The sequence below is a fragment of the Gekko japonicus genome, unplaced genomic scaffold (genome assembly GCF_001447785.1).
Source record: "Gekko japonicus isolate JY-2015 unplaced genomic scaffold, Gekko_japonicus_V1.1 scaffold117, whole genome shotgun sequence".
Taxonomy (NCBI): Eukaryota; Metazoa; Chordata; class Lepidosauria; order Squamata; family Gekkonidae; genus Gekko; species Gekko japonicus.
In genome coordinates, this window is record NW_015173676.1 from 1,797,155 (window position 1) to 1,813,502 (window position 16,348).

Below are 16,348 nucleotides of genomic sequence, written 5' to 3' on the forward strand. Positions count from 1 at the left end.
TCCCATCAGCAGCCTGGCCACGGTGTTTTGCATCAGCTGCAGCTTCTGGATTTGCATCAAGGGCAGCCCCATGTAGAGGGTATTACAGTAATCCAATCTTGAGATGAACATCGCATGGATCACTGTTGCCAAGTCACCGTGTTCGAGGAAGGGAGCCAGCTGCCTTATCAGCCGAAGGTGGTAAAAGGCTGACTTGGCAGTGAGTGCAACCTGGGCCTCCATTGTTAGGGAGGCATCCAGGACCATCCCCAAGTTCCTAACCTCCGGCGCTGGCACCAGTGGCGCCCCATTGAAGGTCAGGAGTGGGGTCCCTACCCCTAGACCGCCACGACTCAGGCACAGGACCTCTGTCTTTGTCGGATTCAATTTCATCCAGCTCAACCTAAGCCAAACAGCCGCAGCCTGTAACGCCTGATCTAGGACTTCTGGTTTGGAGTCAGACTGGCTGTCCAACAACAGATAAAGCTGGGTGTCATCCGCATACTGACGACAACCCAGTCCGTATCTCCGGGGTATCGGGGCAAGAGGGCGCATATAGATGTTAAAAAGCATCGGAGACAACACCGCCCCTTGTGGCACTCCACATTCCAGTGGGTGCCTCTGGGACAGCTGATTCCCCAGCGCCACTCTTTGTCCCCGACCCTGGAGAAAGGAAGCAAGCCACTGTAAGGCTAGTCCCTGGATTTCAATGTCCACGAGGCGGTGGATCAGTAGCTGATGGTTGACTGTGTCAAACGCGGCTGACAGAGCTAACAACAACAACACTGCTGATCCACCCCAATCCAGATGCCTTCAGAGGTCATCTGTGAGGGCAACCAGTGCCATCTCTGTCCCGTGCCCAGGGCGAAAGCCGGACTGGAACGGATCTAGGATAGAAGCGTCATCCAGAAAACTCTGTAACTAAAGTGCTACTGCCCTCTATTATCTTGCCCAAATAGGGCAAGTTGGAAACCAGCCGATAGTTGGCCAATTCAGCCAGGTCCAAAGATGGTTTTTTCAAGAGGGGGCACACCACTGCCTCCTTAAGTGCCTCCAGGAACTGTCCCTCAAAGAGAGACTTGTGGACAATCTCCTGTATGGTGTCCCGTAGCCCCTCGTGAGCCACTTTAACTAGCCACGATGGGTACGGATCCGAGATGCACGTGGTGGGCTGCACAGTTAAGAGCAATCTGTCAACTTCTTCTAGGCTGAGCGGGTTGAAATAATCCAGAATGTGACCAGAAGATGTGCTAGGAGCCTTGAGTTCATTCACTGTATCAACTGTGGCAGGAAAGTCACGGCAGAGCGACAAGACTTTAACCGCAAAATAGCTCGCAAAAGCCTCACAGCCAATATCCAATTCCCTATGGTTTAATCGACCGAATTGTTCTAAATAATTGAGCTGGGTGTCAGCTTGCGGACGCAATCGTGGCCGCATAATATTGTCTTTTAGTGGCCTTGACTGCCATCTCATAGGATCTCATAAACGTCATATAAGATGCTCTTGTAGCTTCGTCACAAACCTGCCTCCACTGCCTCTCTAACCGTGTCAGCCCCCGTTTCATCTGCCGCAGCTCCTGGGTGTACCTTGGGGTGGGCCTGGCCCAGGGGCGCAGAGGAGCAATCTCGTCGATGGCTACCAAGAGTCGACTACGCCAGTCCTCTACAAGCTCATCTAATGAGACGCCAGGGGGCTTAGGATCCCGAAGAGCCGCCTGAAGCCACACAGGGTCCATTTCGCTCCGCGGGCAAGCCCAAATCAGCTCACTGCCCAAACAGGGTCGGAGTGGAATATTCAGCCGAGCCTTCAAGGCATAGTGGTCTGGCCATGGCACTGCCGAAGCAGTGATCCAGTCCACCGTGACTCCCGCCACAAAGACCAAAATCGAGCGTATTATTAACCACACAAGACCAAACACATTTCAACATACTGTATTCCTCAATGGTCCCTTGCAGAAAATATATAAATACAACCATTCCTTTATGGAAAATATAGAACAAATCAAAAACACAATACATAAAGAATTAAAATAACAAAAGTAGAAATAAATTGTCAATATTTTATTGGAAGTCTCTAAAAAGCTTGCATGACGCTAAAACCAACTTATTTAAGCAAATCAACCAGGACATGGTCCCTGAAAAATACTAATTTTATTTATTTATACCCTGCCTTTCTCCCTTACCTCACAACAATTCTGGGAGGTAGGTTAGGCTGAGAGAGTTTGTGTCTGGCCCACAATAACCCTGAAAGCTTCCATGGCAGAGGGGTTTTTTTTTTCAAATCTGGGCATCCCAGATACTCATCCAACAGTCTAAACCAGGGGTTCCCAACAACCTTTTTGAGCCTGAGATGCATTGGGAATTCTGATACAAGGTGTTGGGTGCACCTACAAAATGGCCAGAGGTGAAGCCAAACACAAAATGTCAGGGAGTGGGGTCATGTATAATTCCAATAGTAACTCTTCAACATTTCAAGCAGAAGTTCTGCTTAACAGGATGTCTTGTAAAATGAACATACTGTTTAAAAACACTGACATGCACACACATAACTTACTTTCAGTCATGCAGTGAAGACCTTTGTGCTGTGGTGGCAACTGCAGCCAAAATAACTTTTAAAAAATCTGCACCGCTAATCAGATCTCCAACGGCCAATCAGAAGCCCTGCTGGACAAAAGCCCTACCTGGCCCCACACACTTTCTAAAAATACTTAACAGGTACCAGGAAAGGTACAGTGGGTGCCCTGGTACCCACGGGCATCATATTGGGGGACCCCTGTTCTAACCAATACACCACATTGGCTCTCAATGCAGCTATATATTAGGAATGAGTGATATTCAGTAAGTCCTTGACTGGAATCATGTACTCACAAGGTGGCCTTAGGGAAACCAATCCCTCTCAGCCACAGCTGCCTGTCTGCAATATCCACATACTACTACTGCCGGACTCTGTTAAAGGACTGTTGAAAGATTATTTACAAACTATATTTGTATGGCTGCACCCTGCAACCCATCATCATCATCATCATCATCATCATCATCATCATCATCATCATCGACAATAAACAGTTCTAAAAATAAGAAGCAATCATCTATTAAACCTCATGAAGGTTCAGCTCACCTAGCCTACATCAGAATTTGCCAATTCTCCTGAGGGAGTTTCCCCAATTTTCTTGTACGTCCTAATATTCATCAATGAATGATCTTAGAAATACTCAGAATATTCCATTGGAAGCAACATCTGAAATCACCGTGAGAATTACATCCATCGTTTTCCCTAGCCAGTGTGCTACTGAGCTGATCACATGTGTTTTCTCCCCAAAGCTTATTTAATCACTGGTACTGCTTTGGCTTTAGCTTGAAATAATTTTTTCTCACGGTCATTGCACAACTTTTTTTTACATGACCAAAGCCTATACAATTATTATTTCTTTAGATGCAAGATCAGGCTTACAACTGATCAAAACAGCCATCACTAAGTTAACACTCTCAAAAATATACCAATATCTATAAAATACAGAATAAATGTTTTTTTTAAAAAAAGATACACCATACACAGAAATCAGTTCAAATCAAATGACATTTAAAAAAAATCAACAGCTTTGTCATGGCCAATAAAAGCCCTTTCCAAACAAAGTGGCATTACAGTCAAAAGCCTCCAAAATTAAGCCCTGGAGGAACTCACTGTCAGGGAGAAGACATACTGGCTATCAAGCTACTACTGAGAATTCTACACTTTGAGAATATCACTAACTTACCTGGTACAAAGGTGGTACTTTTAGCACTGAATCCCATTCTAAGGGCTTATATGGGAAGCAGCATACTTTAGGTAACAAGGACTCAAACCTTATGTTCAGAAATCATAAATAAACTCTAGCTTTGAATTAGAATTAAAACAATAACAGTTAGATGGAGGAATATGACTCAATACCAAGATATGGCTTCAAATCCCATCTTCCTCTGCTACAATTCAACTTTTATCTGTAAATGTTTATTTAGGCCTCAAAATTTGTGAACCCTAGGATGAAATGGTCATCTTGCACAGTGTGCTGTAGCTGAGCAGAGAGGACCCAGTTTCTTTGAGGCCTCTCCTAGATGCCCTTTCTGTCTCAGATGACTACCCGCTAGCTCTCTCCCTTTGATTTAAGAGTTCCTCTCCTGGCCCTGACAGTAAGGTATTTCTGTCCCACAGATTATAACTCACTCTGGGCTATTATTCAACTCCCAAGCCCTGGCCCTGCTGCATTTAGTCCAAACATAATATCCTTCATGCATATATTATCTGTCTCCCTATTATCTGGAATCATTTCGGAATTAAATTTCAGTCCTGCAATATTGGCTCGAAGAGCGGCTCGCTTTATGGGCTAGTCAAAGGTTAGAATACCAATCAAAATAACACTGCCGATGCAGCGAGACATTTTAATATTCCAAAACCCAGTAATTGTAAAAGGACATAATATTTTTTCCCTGATTACCCCAAAGGCAACACATGTTAACAAGGCGAGGGAGAGAGTGAAAGGATTTCCAGAGTTCAGGCAGCTGTGTGACAGATTTAAAGGCAAAGCTGTCCCTGTCCAGCCTTAAAGGGGGCAGAGAGAAAGGCACACCAGCCCCTCTGGATCAGATCAATGCACCCAATGTCTCTCTGCAATTGGTCAGTTACTGATATCGTCTCAGCTGCCACAGACTGGCTAAACTGATCTCAAGTGCTCTGGAGAGCTGCTGGATTGACGGATTAGCCAGCAAAATGGCATACAGAAACAACTGAGAAACAGTAACTCTGAGACACTCCACATTCCCTGTGGAGGCAAGCATGACAGTTGGGGAGAGGGGTGCCCCATCCATATTCTCCAGCCTTTTGCTCCACAAGCTGGCAGATCGACCTACTCTCTGCTGCCTTCCTTGCCGGAGCTTCAGGTATTAGCCAGTCAAGTGTACCTTTCCCATCACCAGCTTTCAACTGAGCTACAGCTCTGCAGGATCAGTCCTTCTCAGCTGCCACCTGCTTAGACACCACTAGGGTCTAACAGGCTGCACAGAGTCCCTGTGTTCCCCCTTCTTGCAAGAAGCCTGGGGCATTTCTGCTCACCCAGTCATCCATGCTGCTTCGGCAACCATCTGTGGCTGCTGGAATGGACTCATGCTTTAAGGTGAAGACACTGCACAAAAGCAAAAGCTCAAGAGTTTAGCAGCTTCCATGCAGGCATCAACTACAGTGTTTGCAGACGGCTGAAAATGACAAATTGTCATCGTTGATGAGAGGGACAACAGACCCAACATTTCAAAAGACTTGGAAAAAACTGTATGATTGGTACAATATAAATGCATAGCTTAAAGTAATGAAATTTTTGGTATTATTAATCTTTTTTAGTTAAATAGAAACTATGGTAAAAAGATGAGAATATACAGAAACTTAAGCAAACTTATAGAAATTCTTTAAATATGGTAATAAAGTTATAAGAAAATATACTGATCTCTTTGTATGTTTTATGTGTGTAAGTAGATGTTCGTTATGTAGTATGTTTGTTGGTGTATAATATGAAAAATAATAAAAGTGTACCTTATGGGTACTTAAAAAAAACACTACAGTGTTTGTATCATTTTTATACTGCAGTATATTTATATAAATTTAATGTCAGTCCCTCCTTGACCAGACCAATGAACTATCTAGTCCTGTGCCCCATCCCTGACAAAAGCCAGATAAAGATACTTGAGGAAATATTTAACAGTAAGCCATTTTAAGTCATCCACTCCCAACCACAACAGTTTTTAAGTTTAGAGACATCCCAAGCATTAAGATAGATGCCCTGAGCATTCTAATAAAGAGCTATTGATATTCCTATGTTCCATTACTTTGTCTAGAGGGTTTTATTACCAGTGCCCAGCACTGCTGATAGCAAAGAGTCCAACAAATAAACTGTGGGTTATGTGAAAATAGTTTATGTGCTTGTTTTAAACCTGCAGCTTGTTAATTTCATTGGTGGTTCACTGGCTGCAGTAACTATTTGAAAGGGTAAAAAGTCTGTTTCCTGGTTACTTTTTCTACTCTGCTCATGATTTTATATACTTCTGTTTAGAACAGTAATAGATAAGAGTTGATATTATGGGACAGTGTTAAACTTTAGTCTTTTCACATATGAAAGGTATTCCATATTTCTGATGGTTTCTGTCGCTCTTCTCTATACATTTTCTAGTTCTACCATATATCTTTTATAAGTAACTTAATACACACAAACAAGCTGTATAACAACATAGTTTGAGCAGGGGAGCTGCTGGTATCACAGAATTGCAACGATAGTTCCCATGATCAGTACCGCAACTTTAAACCCATTTCTTAATTACATTTTCTCATTGCATTTTCTAATGAGACAACTCCAGCAGAACAAACTAAGATGTATAGAAAGGCCTTACACAAGCGTTTGGTGTACTGCTTAAGTGGTGAAGTCTTAATCAAAGCTGTTGTTTCATCACTTAGCGTAAGGAGCTGCACCTTCATGTACGGCAACCACTGCTACCAATCATGTATATAACATCATCAATGTTCCTGGCCCTTTATGGCTCAAAGCAAGAGAGGTGAGTCTCTGGTCAGTGCTCCCTCTAAGCTGTGCACGGGAGTGACCGCTCATTAACACAGGAATCCCCACTCAGCAGCAATCTGGAGCCGCGCAGGGTCTTGCACTGCCCATTGCCCATTTTAAGATTACAGCAGTCATATTCTGCTCAGGATGTGAACTGCTCCACTCAGTTGGGGGGGGGGGATTAGAGGGAACATTGCCCCTGGTCTAAAGAGTTTACAGCACACAGTTCACTAGTAAAGTACAGCCATCTCACCTAACCAAGTGTAAGCCTAAACAAACTCATATGTGCACGTGAGCCCTTTGGTGCATATCCACACAATGCAGTCTCTCTCTTCTTTGCCACTGAAAAGACACCCAACAAGCAGTTACATGGAAGCAAGCCTTGCCATATGGAAACTGTTCTCTCTTTTGGCATCCAAAGTAGAGTGCTGTTTTTTGAAGCCTCCATAAAATGTCATCCTGTAATCATCCACTCTCCAGGTTTTCCCATCCTCAGCATGCTGTCTCTCACATGATTATTTTAGAAAGAACTGAGTCCAAATACGAGATCATGCTTTTTGGATAGGAAGATGTACATTTTTGAAGGTCCAACTCACATCAGGACCATTTCCTGCAGTCAGCCCCTCATGGCCATTGTTTTCCTCACCAATCTATTGGAGGGTTTTTTTTAGGTCTTTTCTTTTTTTAAAAAAATCAGTAATTGTTATAACACTACACTGCTATAGCAATTATCAGTCAGAACAAAAAACGTTGAAAAACTCTCAAGTGCTGCAGCAGATGACGGGGGAGGGGTGCACAAAAATGGTGGCTGACAGAGGGAAACATGTGGGAAACCACTGTGCTGATGCTCCTTTGCCTACTCAAAGTCTTCTGTACTTGCTGCAGCGACGAATGCACAACACAGAATCCTTACTGTGTGGACACAGTCAATGTTTGGGAAAAGCTGATGAGTATAACACACTACAGTCGTGATGCTCAGTAACTCGCTTTCCTTGTGTCTCCATTCCATCTGCATGCTTCCAGCTGCTGTCCACTGGTCCCTACTATTTCAGCTATTTGTCATTCTGCTCATGCTTGCTCAGTCCTGACCTGCAAGACCCTTGGCTTTTCCAGGCTTGGGCATTACCAACCGAGAGCACACGACTTTGTTAATGTACCTTAATTCTGACCCTCAGCACCTCTGCTAATCACAGAGACAGCTTCTGACAGCACAGAAGGGAAGCCAGTCAACAGCACTCAGCAACTATCTCAGTGGCTGCCCATAGAGAAGGTTTAAGGGAACATCTGATATGCAGGGACGTTCTAATAAAATCCATCTTCCCAGCAGTCCTCCCCAGTACAGATCTAGTAAAGGCAAAGAGCACGATAAACTCCTTGCCCTAAGTCCTCGCTAAGCTGACAGTTCACAAACGATACAAGATCGCTCAGTGACATTAAAAATGTCAGCAAGAGGCAGATGCGGTTTGGCAGAGGAGAAATATTTGCAGGCAGAGGAAAGCAAAACGTCTGACAACAAAGCAAGCTATGAGCAGGGTTTGTTCCAATTGCCGCTGATCTCTGCCATCCTAAGGTCTTAACTTTATCCAACTCTTGCACATGTATATCTAGTTGTTGTTAACCTTTTTCTGAAATAAATGTTAACTTTTAATTTTTTCTATACTAACTTACAACTAGATACAAGAATGCTATTCCCACATAAACTGATTCCTCAGCTGCACACCAAAGTTGTCCTGTTGGAAATACCCCAGTTCTGACAGCTAAGGGAACACCAACAGCTCTTTCTGATACAACAGCGGTTGCCACCAGCAGGATATTCAAGGTTTGAGGAATGAACCAGTTTCCTGCCTGTCCTAGTATAAAGCACAGAAAACAAGAACAACAACAACAAAAAAAAGCAGGTCCCTGGTTTTACTGAAAACAGAGCTCTTGAATACAAAACATTTCAGACTGGATAGGGAGAAAAATAAAGCTGGTTTTGGTTTGGTGAAGCCACTTTGTTGTGCACATTTACAGACAATGATAACTTGCCCCTTTTCTTCTGTATTTTGTCTCCCAGACCAAACAGCATGTTCTGCTAGTGTAAAGGAACTTTTCTTCTATCAGAACATCATCTATACAAAATTCTCAGTAATGTGTATTTATAATACTCACACAAAGGCTAGCCTACATGATATGGTACTACATACATATATTAATTTTGATTTTGCTTATCATCTGTGTTTTTCGATGTTCTGGATAATTTGGTATGGATGAGGCTGTGCTAAATTTTATACTTCTATACTCCCAATTATTTAGGGGCAACATTTCCTGTGGAAGGATCCATGTGGGAGGATAGCTTTGGGTTGACTGTGCCAACAAGACACCCACACACAGCTGAATTAAATCATGTATCTGTTCCTAATACAACCAGTCAGTGCTAATTGCATAGTTATGGACAGCCAGAAGAGAAAGCAGCTTGATAATACCTATCACTAGGTATTCCCCTTCTGTTTCATCATGTTGCAGGCATGACCAACTGTTACTGGAAGATCCAACAGCAATAACCCAGTATCAAGGATTCAACATTATTACCAGAGGTTTGCAAGAATATTCCTGCACAGAGTCAGGCACATAGACTTTCCATTTTCCCGGGAGGGGGGGGGGTTGGGGCTGGGCCAGACGCATTGCTATGCTAGGTCCTTAAAAGAACTGGGGTCCAGTGATATCATAGGGAAGAGCCAGTGACGTCACAGGCCATTGTCACTATCTATGTAGGTGGAGCCATGTGAGATTTAGGGAGGGGCTCCCCAGAAATTTAGAGCCCCCCCCAGCAATGCCTCTGGGCTGGGCTAGACCCAGGAAAAGGTGGAAGTTGGCCAGTGGTTATAGTGGTATCTCAGCAGTCTCCTGCTGTGTCCTGTTTTTGAAATTCACTTTTAGAATAGTCACTTTAAGATCTGCAAATATACATACCAAGTGCATCAGAAAAACTAATGGTCACAAATTTGATAGTAAGAGAGGCAACACAGAAAAGCCTGTAGGAGAACATTTTAAAAGTTTCAGTCCCAGAGCACTAAGCCTATTCCCAGAGGCTATCATTCCACTCTGTGACCTTCATTCCAGCCCCAGAGCACAGATTCTATTGCTAGGGATTGTCATTCCACTCTGGGGGGCTGTCATTCCAGTACCAGAATGCTTCTGCTACTTCCATGTGCTGTCATTCCAATCTGTGACCTGTCATTCCAGTCCCAGAGCACAGATTCTCTTTCTAGGGACCATCATTCCATTCCGGGGGGGGGGGAGTGTCATTCTAGACCCAGAGCAGAGATTCTATTCATAGGAACTGTCTTTCCACCCTGGGGGCTGTCATTCCAGTCCCAGAGTAGCCTATCTGGGCCCAAAGACCACAATGGAAAAACCATTCTGCATTTTCTTTGTAACTTTTTTTGTGCTGCAATGTATTTCAGTGGCGCCCACGCAAGTCAATTAATTCCTGTATCCCATTATCTCCAATGGGCCTTCAAGCCTCTCCTATTGTTTCCAATGGGCAATCCTGTCATTCCTTTTAGAACATCCCAGTTGGTTGCCCCTTTGAAAGTGTACCACACCATTTTAAGTAACAGCAAAATGAAGAGGGTAAACATGTACAGAATGCACATTCCTTGCCAATGTTCTCTCTGGGCTGCACACAGGGCAAAAGGAAATTTTAAAAAGCCTCTGATCTGCATCCCCTCCCCCAATCTTGTTCATGCAGATGGGCTTACAATTTAAAAATGAAATGGAACTTGAAAGAAGAGCTTAAGAGTGGCTGAAGCAGTCCCCCCTTCACTACCATGGGGGGGGGGCTGTTTTCAATCAAGGACATATAGACGCAAGTAAATTAGAGATACACTTTTTCCCCAAATGTAAATTGGAGCCAAGCAAGTCTGACTGTTGCTACACTGAAAGTGGGTGAAGTGAGCCTGGAAGAAAAAAAGTGAGCCCAAAGGAAAGTTTTAAACTCAATATTACCAGGCACTGGTTGGCTGGGGGAGGCTCAGTCCCCCAGGAAAAATTCAGGGGAAGCCCAGGCCCTTGACCCCCCCCCCCATAGTTTACACCTATGCACAGAGTGAGAGATCTTTCAAGCTTTAGGAAAAACACTTTCCACTTGGCAGTCTGAAAACATGAGCATTGTGACACAAAGTCAAACCCTGCTCTTTGTACACTCTGCCAAGCAAATGAGCTCTTAGTTCTTTCCTACAAAGTTTAATCTGGGCAACTACACCTAATAAGAAAATAAGTTTCTAAATGATGTTAACCCTGATCTTTACTGTTTTACCTATATGACCAATACTGCTCTTCTGACCCCATCCTGACATTACATGCTACTGTCATTCCTGTGATAAGGAAACATCAAATGTTTGATCAGACATCTGCACCTATGATGCGACCTCCTAAAACAGGCATTAAATTTCCCTCTGTCTATATATTGAAGTGGATCACACATGATAAAACCTAGGCTTCTAACGGGATGAACATGAAAGCCCAAAACAATCAGCAAAAAGACATAATTTATTTGTCCTAAAGGAAGGAGGTGCAGCACAGCCAAGGGGTTCTGCCAGCTATCAAAAATCACCATGCAAAGGGGTTTGACTTTTTTTAAAATGTCCATCAACCTGCTGGTTATATCACTCCTATCAATTCACCAGAAGTTTAGTGAACTTCAAATGGCAATCATTAATGGTCACTGAACTGCACAATGCCCCAATGTGCTTTCAAACTAGATTTGCAGAAGCCCAGCAGTAAACCAAAAGATTTACTTTGACAGCAGAGAATGAAGGGAACCCTTATCAAGCAAAGCAAGAAACATGCTGCCAGCCTCTTCCTTCTTATATTTGTACAGTACCCTGATTTGTCCAAACAGATCATGCTAATTTTTGTCCTACTGCTGTTCAGCATGCCACTCTAATTTTCAACTCAGAAAAGAAATGGCCCAAACACAATTAAGAAAAAGACAAGTTACAGGCAATTTTTGTCTAATTAATAATTATCATATGGCATTAGGTGTAGCATAGCCAGGAGATTTGAAGATTCTGGCAGTGTGAAACTATAGCTCTTTTTGTGGTGAGCTGGGTGTTTGTGTGTTGGGGAGGGTTGTTAGTTTGTTTGTTGGGCTGAGAGAACTGTAACTGACCCAAGTTCACCCAGCAGGCTTCAAGTGGAGGAGTGCGGAATCAAACCCGGTTCTCCAGATTAGAGTCCGCCACTCTTACCCACTACCCCAAACTGGCTCTCACAATTTTTGTCTGATAGGGACCTACTTAGAAAAAAATCTAAAACTGCAAAAATGCTGCATTCAGTGACACTGTGATGCCTATTGTTAAGAGAAAGCAAAAGCAATGTTTAAAAGTCACTGTATTTCTGTGCATTATCCTGGCCTTCCTCAACCAGTTTGTACCAACTGCCAGTTTCCATATCCTAACTGCCCTTTGAAAACAGAAGGATGGTTTAGAAATTTCCAAGCATGTAATTCTTTTAACTGCCAGAGGGGGCTCTACAGAGTAACACAAGATGTCCATGTGTTCCATTAGGTTTGCAGAAACAACCAGGGAGATATCCAAACCTAATGCTCCCATAGGCATATTACTAAAAAGTATTAAATCACACTTGGGGAGAAAACATTGTGTGTTTTCTTTTGTTTTTTAAGAAATGTGCATAAAGCAAAAGGTCCTAACCAGACTATTTTTCCTGTATTTTTCAAGGTTTTCAGAGCTGAGGAGCAGCTGGCTAATATTCACCTTGGAAGAAGTTAGAAGGGGTGGGGGAAAGAGATGAGCTGGAAATGCTCCAGTTGACCCAGGCTTTGCTAGAGAGATGCTGAGTTATTATGCATAGAGGTGCTGCGTTAGGTTGGCCACAATGGGATTCTCCTCAGATGCAGACCATATTCCATCAAGTACAGTAAGACTCTATTAGGGGAGATACAATAGGGACTTCGCTTTACCCAGCCTCTGAGAAAATAACTGCTCATTTCAATGCAAAACAGCAGTGCTTATTAAACACCTCCTTGAAGGAAGATAGGAAGAGAGAATGGGAGAAGGAGGGGGAATGAAGGGGCAACCTGTGGTGGGGGTGGGGGGTATTTGCAATCAAAGTACCTTTTTGAGATTAATCCACTGTTTGAAGTAATCAGCCACTGGAAGCCCTAAGTACTGGCATTGTCCAGGTAACCTGTGTGAGAGAAGAGAGAGCAGGTTAGATTCAATTAGAGCAGCCTAACAACACAAAATCGTCTTTGTTAAACGCTGCTGGCTCAGAGAAAGAGGAGAGAATCAGATCATATAGCCTGCATTTCAGAAGCATCCCCTGCACTGGACAAAGGCCACTCAAACACTGAAACTCAACCCAAACTCCTAGACCAGCTTGGGCAGCAGCCATTATATGAATGCCAGACATTCCCGAAGGGAGGCTTGTTTAACAAAGGGGTGCTTTGAAGAAGTGGGGGGCACGTTTCTATTAAAAATTGCAGCTTAGAGAAGCAACACCATTTAAAGGCAAACAGTCCTCTTGTTGTACATCTGTGCTAACACGCTTTCTGGCAATATAACATGGGAGTAAAAATGGTAATATTTTTCTCTCGAACATCATCATCGTCATCATTATCCCACCTTTCTCACGGAGACTCAAATGGATTACAAAATATGAAAAGCAATTAAATCAGGCATCAAAGACCACCAATAAACAACACAGTAGAACTAGGATGACAGAGACTGGAAAACAATGTAAAGAGAAGCTGCCTAAGGCAATAGAAATTATCTAAGGCATGACATACCAAAATGAGGGAAAGGGTGTAACAAATATAGAGGACACTGCAGTAAAGAAAGGGAGGCAATAAGTACAATACAAACTGAAATAGAATTCCTTCCATCCTCCCATATTATCCTCACAATACCATGAGGTAAAGCAGGCTGAGAGAGACTTACTGGCTTAAAGCTATCCTATAAGCTTCACAGCTGAGTAAAAATTTGAACCCAGGTCTTCCCAGTCCTAGTCCGACCCTCTGATTACTACTGTCTCGGAGTGCTACAGATTAGCTCCACAAGAATAACAGCAAAGAAGTTCAGTATTTTTATTTATTTATTCATTTATTAATTGTATTTATATCCCGCCCATCCCGTGGATGGGCTCAGGGCAAGTAACATCATTATAATAAATACAACTGCAGTTTAAAACACAATATAAACATTAAAAACGATGGGTACAACTTAAGACAAAAGTCAGCTAGCTATAAAAATTCTAGCCTGATGGTGCAGGTGAAATAAAGGCCAGTTGTCAGTAGGTGGGTGGGTGACAGCAACCTCAGAGAGGCCATATGTGGGCGCTCGTTGCCTCAATCTTTCAGTGAGCCACAGGGAAGATAACTTTTTAAACCTATTGTTATAATATTCTTTATAGTGTGAATAAGAGGTTATGCAGCTCAAAAAGGATTAGACCAACACAGAGAATATATATAGCAGCCAATTAACACCATAAAAAGAAAAGAAAGTAGGTACCCATTCAGCCAAAATTCCTAAGATAAATTCCTTTCACTGTAACCCAAACAAAAACCATATGCTTATTTACATTTATAATTCTATTAGTTCTAACAATCTTTCTTAATTCAATAAAACCTTGTATTTATTTGAGATTCCATCATTAGCTTTGCTCAATATAGAATAAAAATGGAAGCCAAGTTGCAGCAAAACAATCTCAATCTGCTTGAACTCTTATCTAGTTTTAATACTCAAATTAGCTTTTCTATGGGTTAAATTATTCAGATGTAACTGAACCAAGCTTTCTTATCAATGCATCTGTGACTCTTCCACTGGGCAGCAATAGTTCTCCCTGCTGCTGAAAGATGATGGACAATAAGTTCTCTATGTGGTGAACAGTAAATTCCAGGGGACATATATTCCAGAGTGCAAGAGTGCCATTTTAGGGTCAGGTTTACTCAAATGTTTGTTCTCAGTAAATACAGAATCATAGAGCTGGAAGGGAACTCCAAGGTCATCTAGTCCAACCCCCTGCAAAATGCAGGAAATTCACAAATACCTCATCCCACACACACATCCAGTGACCACTGTTCCATGCCCAGAAGCCTGTTCCACTGAGGAACCAATCTGTCAGGAAGTTCTCCCTAATGCTTAGCCGAAAACTCTTCTGATTTAATTTCAACCCATTGGTCGACCTTCTGAGGCAACAGGAAACAACTCTGTATATCATATCACCTCTCAATATGAATTGCCAAAAGCATCCACTTTAGGATGAATCCATCACATATGAAACACTGGACCAAGTTCATGACATTCTTGCCAACAAGTACAAGGAGCATCTAAAATATTTGCTGCATTTTTGTGGAGGTATAAATACATTACATTCTTACATTCATATTCCCTTCTTTGGACTCAGATTTATTGCTCCAGAAATAAAGGTGGCATCCCACTCTTTCTTGTCAATAAACAAGTCTAAATCTAAACCTTTTCATTATACAAACATACAAACATTTGAATTTCCAAATTTAAGATTTAATACTTCCTTCCACAACTGGGTTTGATTTTAAATGGAATTCAGAAGGAGTTAGGTCCCTTGAAACTTGTGGTGTAAGAACAAAATTCATTATAAAATGACTTTTTTGCATTCAACCTATTTCAGACTGTACCTACATTAATGCTTTAAAAAACAGGGGTTGCACTTACCTGTAACAAGGAATCGAACATGGCTCTCCAGGCTAGCGTCCACTGCTCTTAACCACTACACCACTCCAGTTTTCAGGAGCAGCTGTCAGTAGGTGATGTAAAAGACCTCTTGAATGTATTTGGCTTTGGCTCTGACCTGGATGGACCAAGCTAGCCCGATCTCACCAGATCATGGAAGCTAAGCAGGGCTGGCCCTAGTTACTGCTTGGATGGGAGAACATGGGACTGCAGTACTGCAATCCAGCCATCGGGAGGAACTAGCAAGCTCATAAGTAAAGAAATCTTCCCAAGAGTGCTAGGCTCCTCTCCAGGGAGGTACTTCCTGCCCAAAAGTCACATGACCTGGGAGAAGCCTGCACCAGGCCTATAGCTACCAAGGGGCCCGTGGGCCCCCCCACAGTTTTTAAGGGCCCCTCCCTCAATTCTCAGCTCCCCCTCCCTCCCCCAAGCAGCTTGGAGCAAGAGTAAAAGCCTTCCGGCTGTGTGTGCTGTGACCCATCTACACCTGCTTTTCCTAGCACTGCAGTCTGCAGCCACGGAATGACCCCACTTCCCAGAGGCGCTGTCTGCTTTGGCTGAGTCCAGGCAGAAGACTCTGCCCCCTCTTCCCTCCCTGAGCCTCCCCCTGGTGCATAAATCGCAGGTGACCCAACAATCAAAATGGGCTCTTCCCTTCAAATCCTCCCACCCTTCAGGGAGGCGAGTGCTCAGTATTTGTGCAGCAAAGGCCGGGCAGTGTTTCACAGACCCCCCCCTCAAACCTCAGCTCGAACCCCCCTCCCCTTTCCGTAAACCTTAGTCTAATCCTTAACGTCGGGCTGGTATCTACACCGCAGTACGCTCTCCTATGGGGAAAGAGAAAGTAGTTCTGCAGTAGTTTAGCCAAACGATTGGAACTGCCCCCCCTCCCCATTACCCAGATTTACAGCAGTCATCACGACCAGGATGCACAGAACCAACAGAGGTGAGAGGAAAGGCTGGCTCATCCTTACAGAGGCAAAGGATCTTCACCGGGATGTACTAAAAGGAAGGACAGGATTGCCCATTGGAAACAAAGGGAAACACCTGATGGCCCGTTGGAATTAATGGGAGCCAGGA

General features: G+C 43.3%; 1 protein-coding gene across 2 annotated transcripts in view; it reads right to left on the minus strand.

Annotated features, from left to right (window-relative positions):
• Positions 1–16,348, minus strand: part of ERI3 (ERI1 exoribonuclease family member 3) — a 315,640-nt gene that overhangs the window by 178,928 nt on the left and 120,364 nt on the right. For both annotated transcript variants that reach the window (XM_015422947.1, XM_015422948.1), the window contains exon 6: positions 12,674–12,746. In XM_015422947.1, the coding sequence (XP_015278433.1) occupies positions 12,674–12,746 (73 nt within the window). The remainder of the gene's footprint in view (positions 1–12,673; positions 12,747–16,348) is intronic.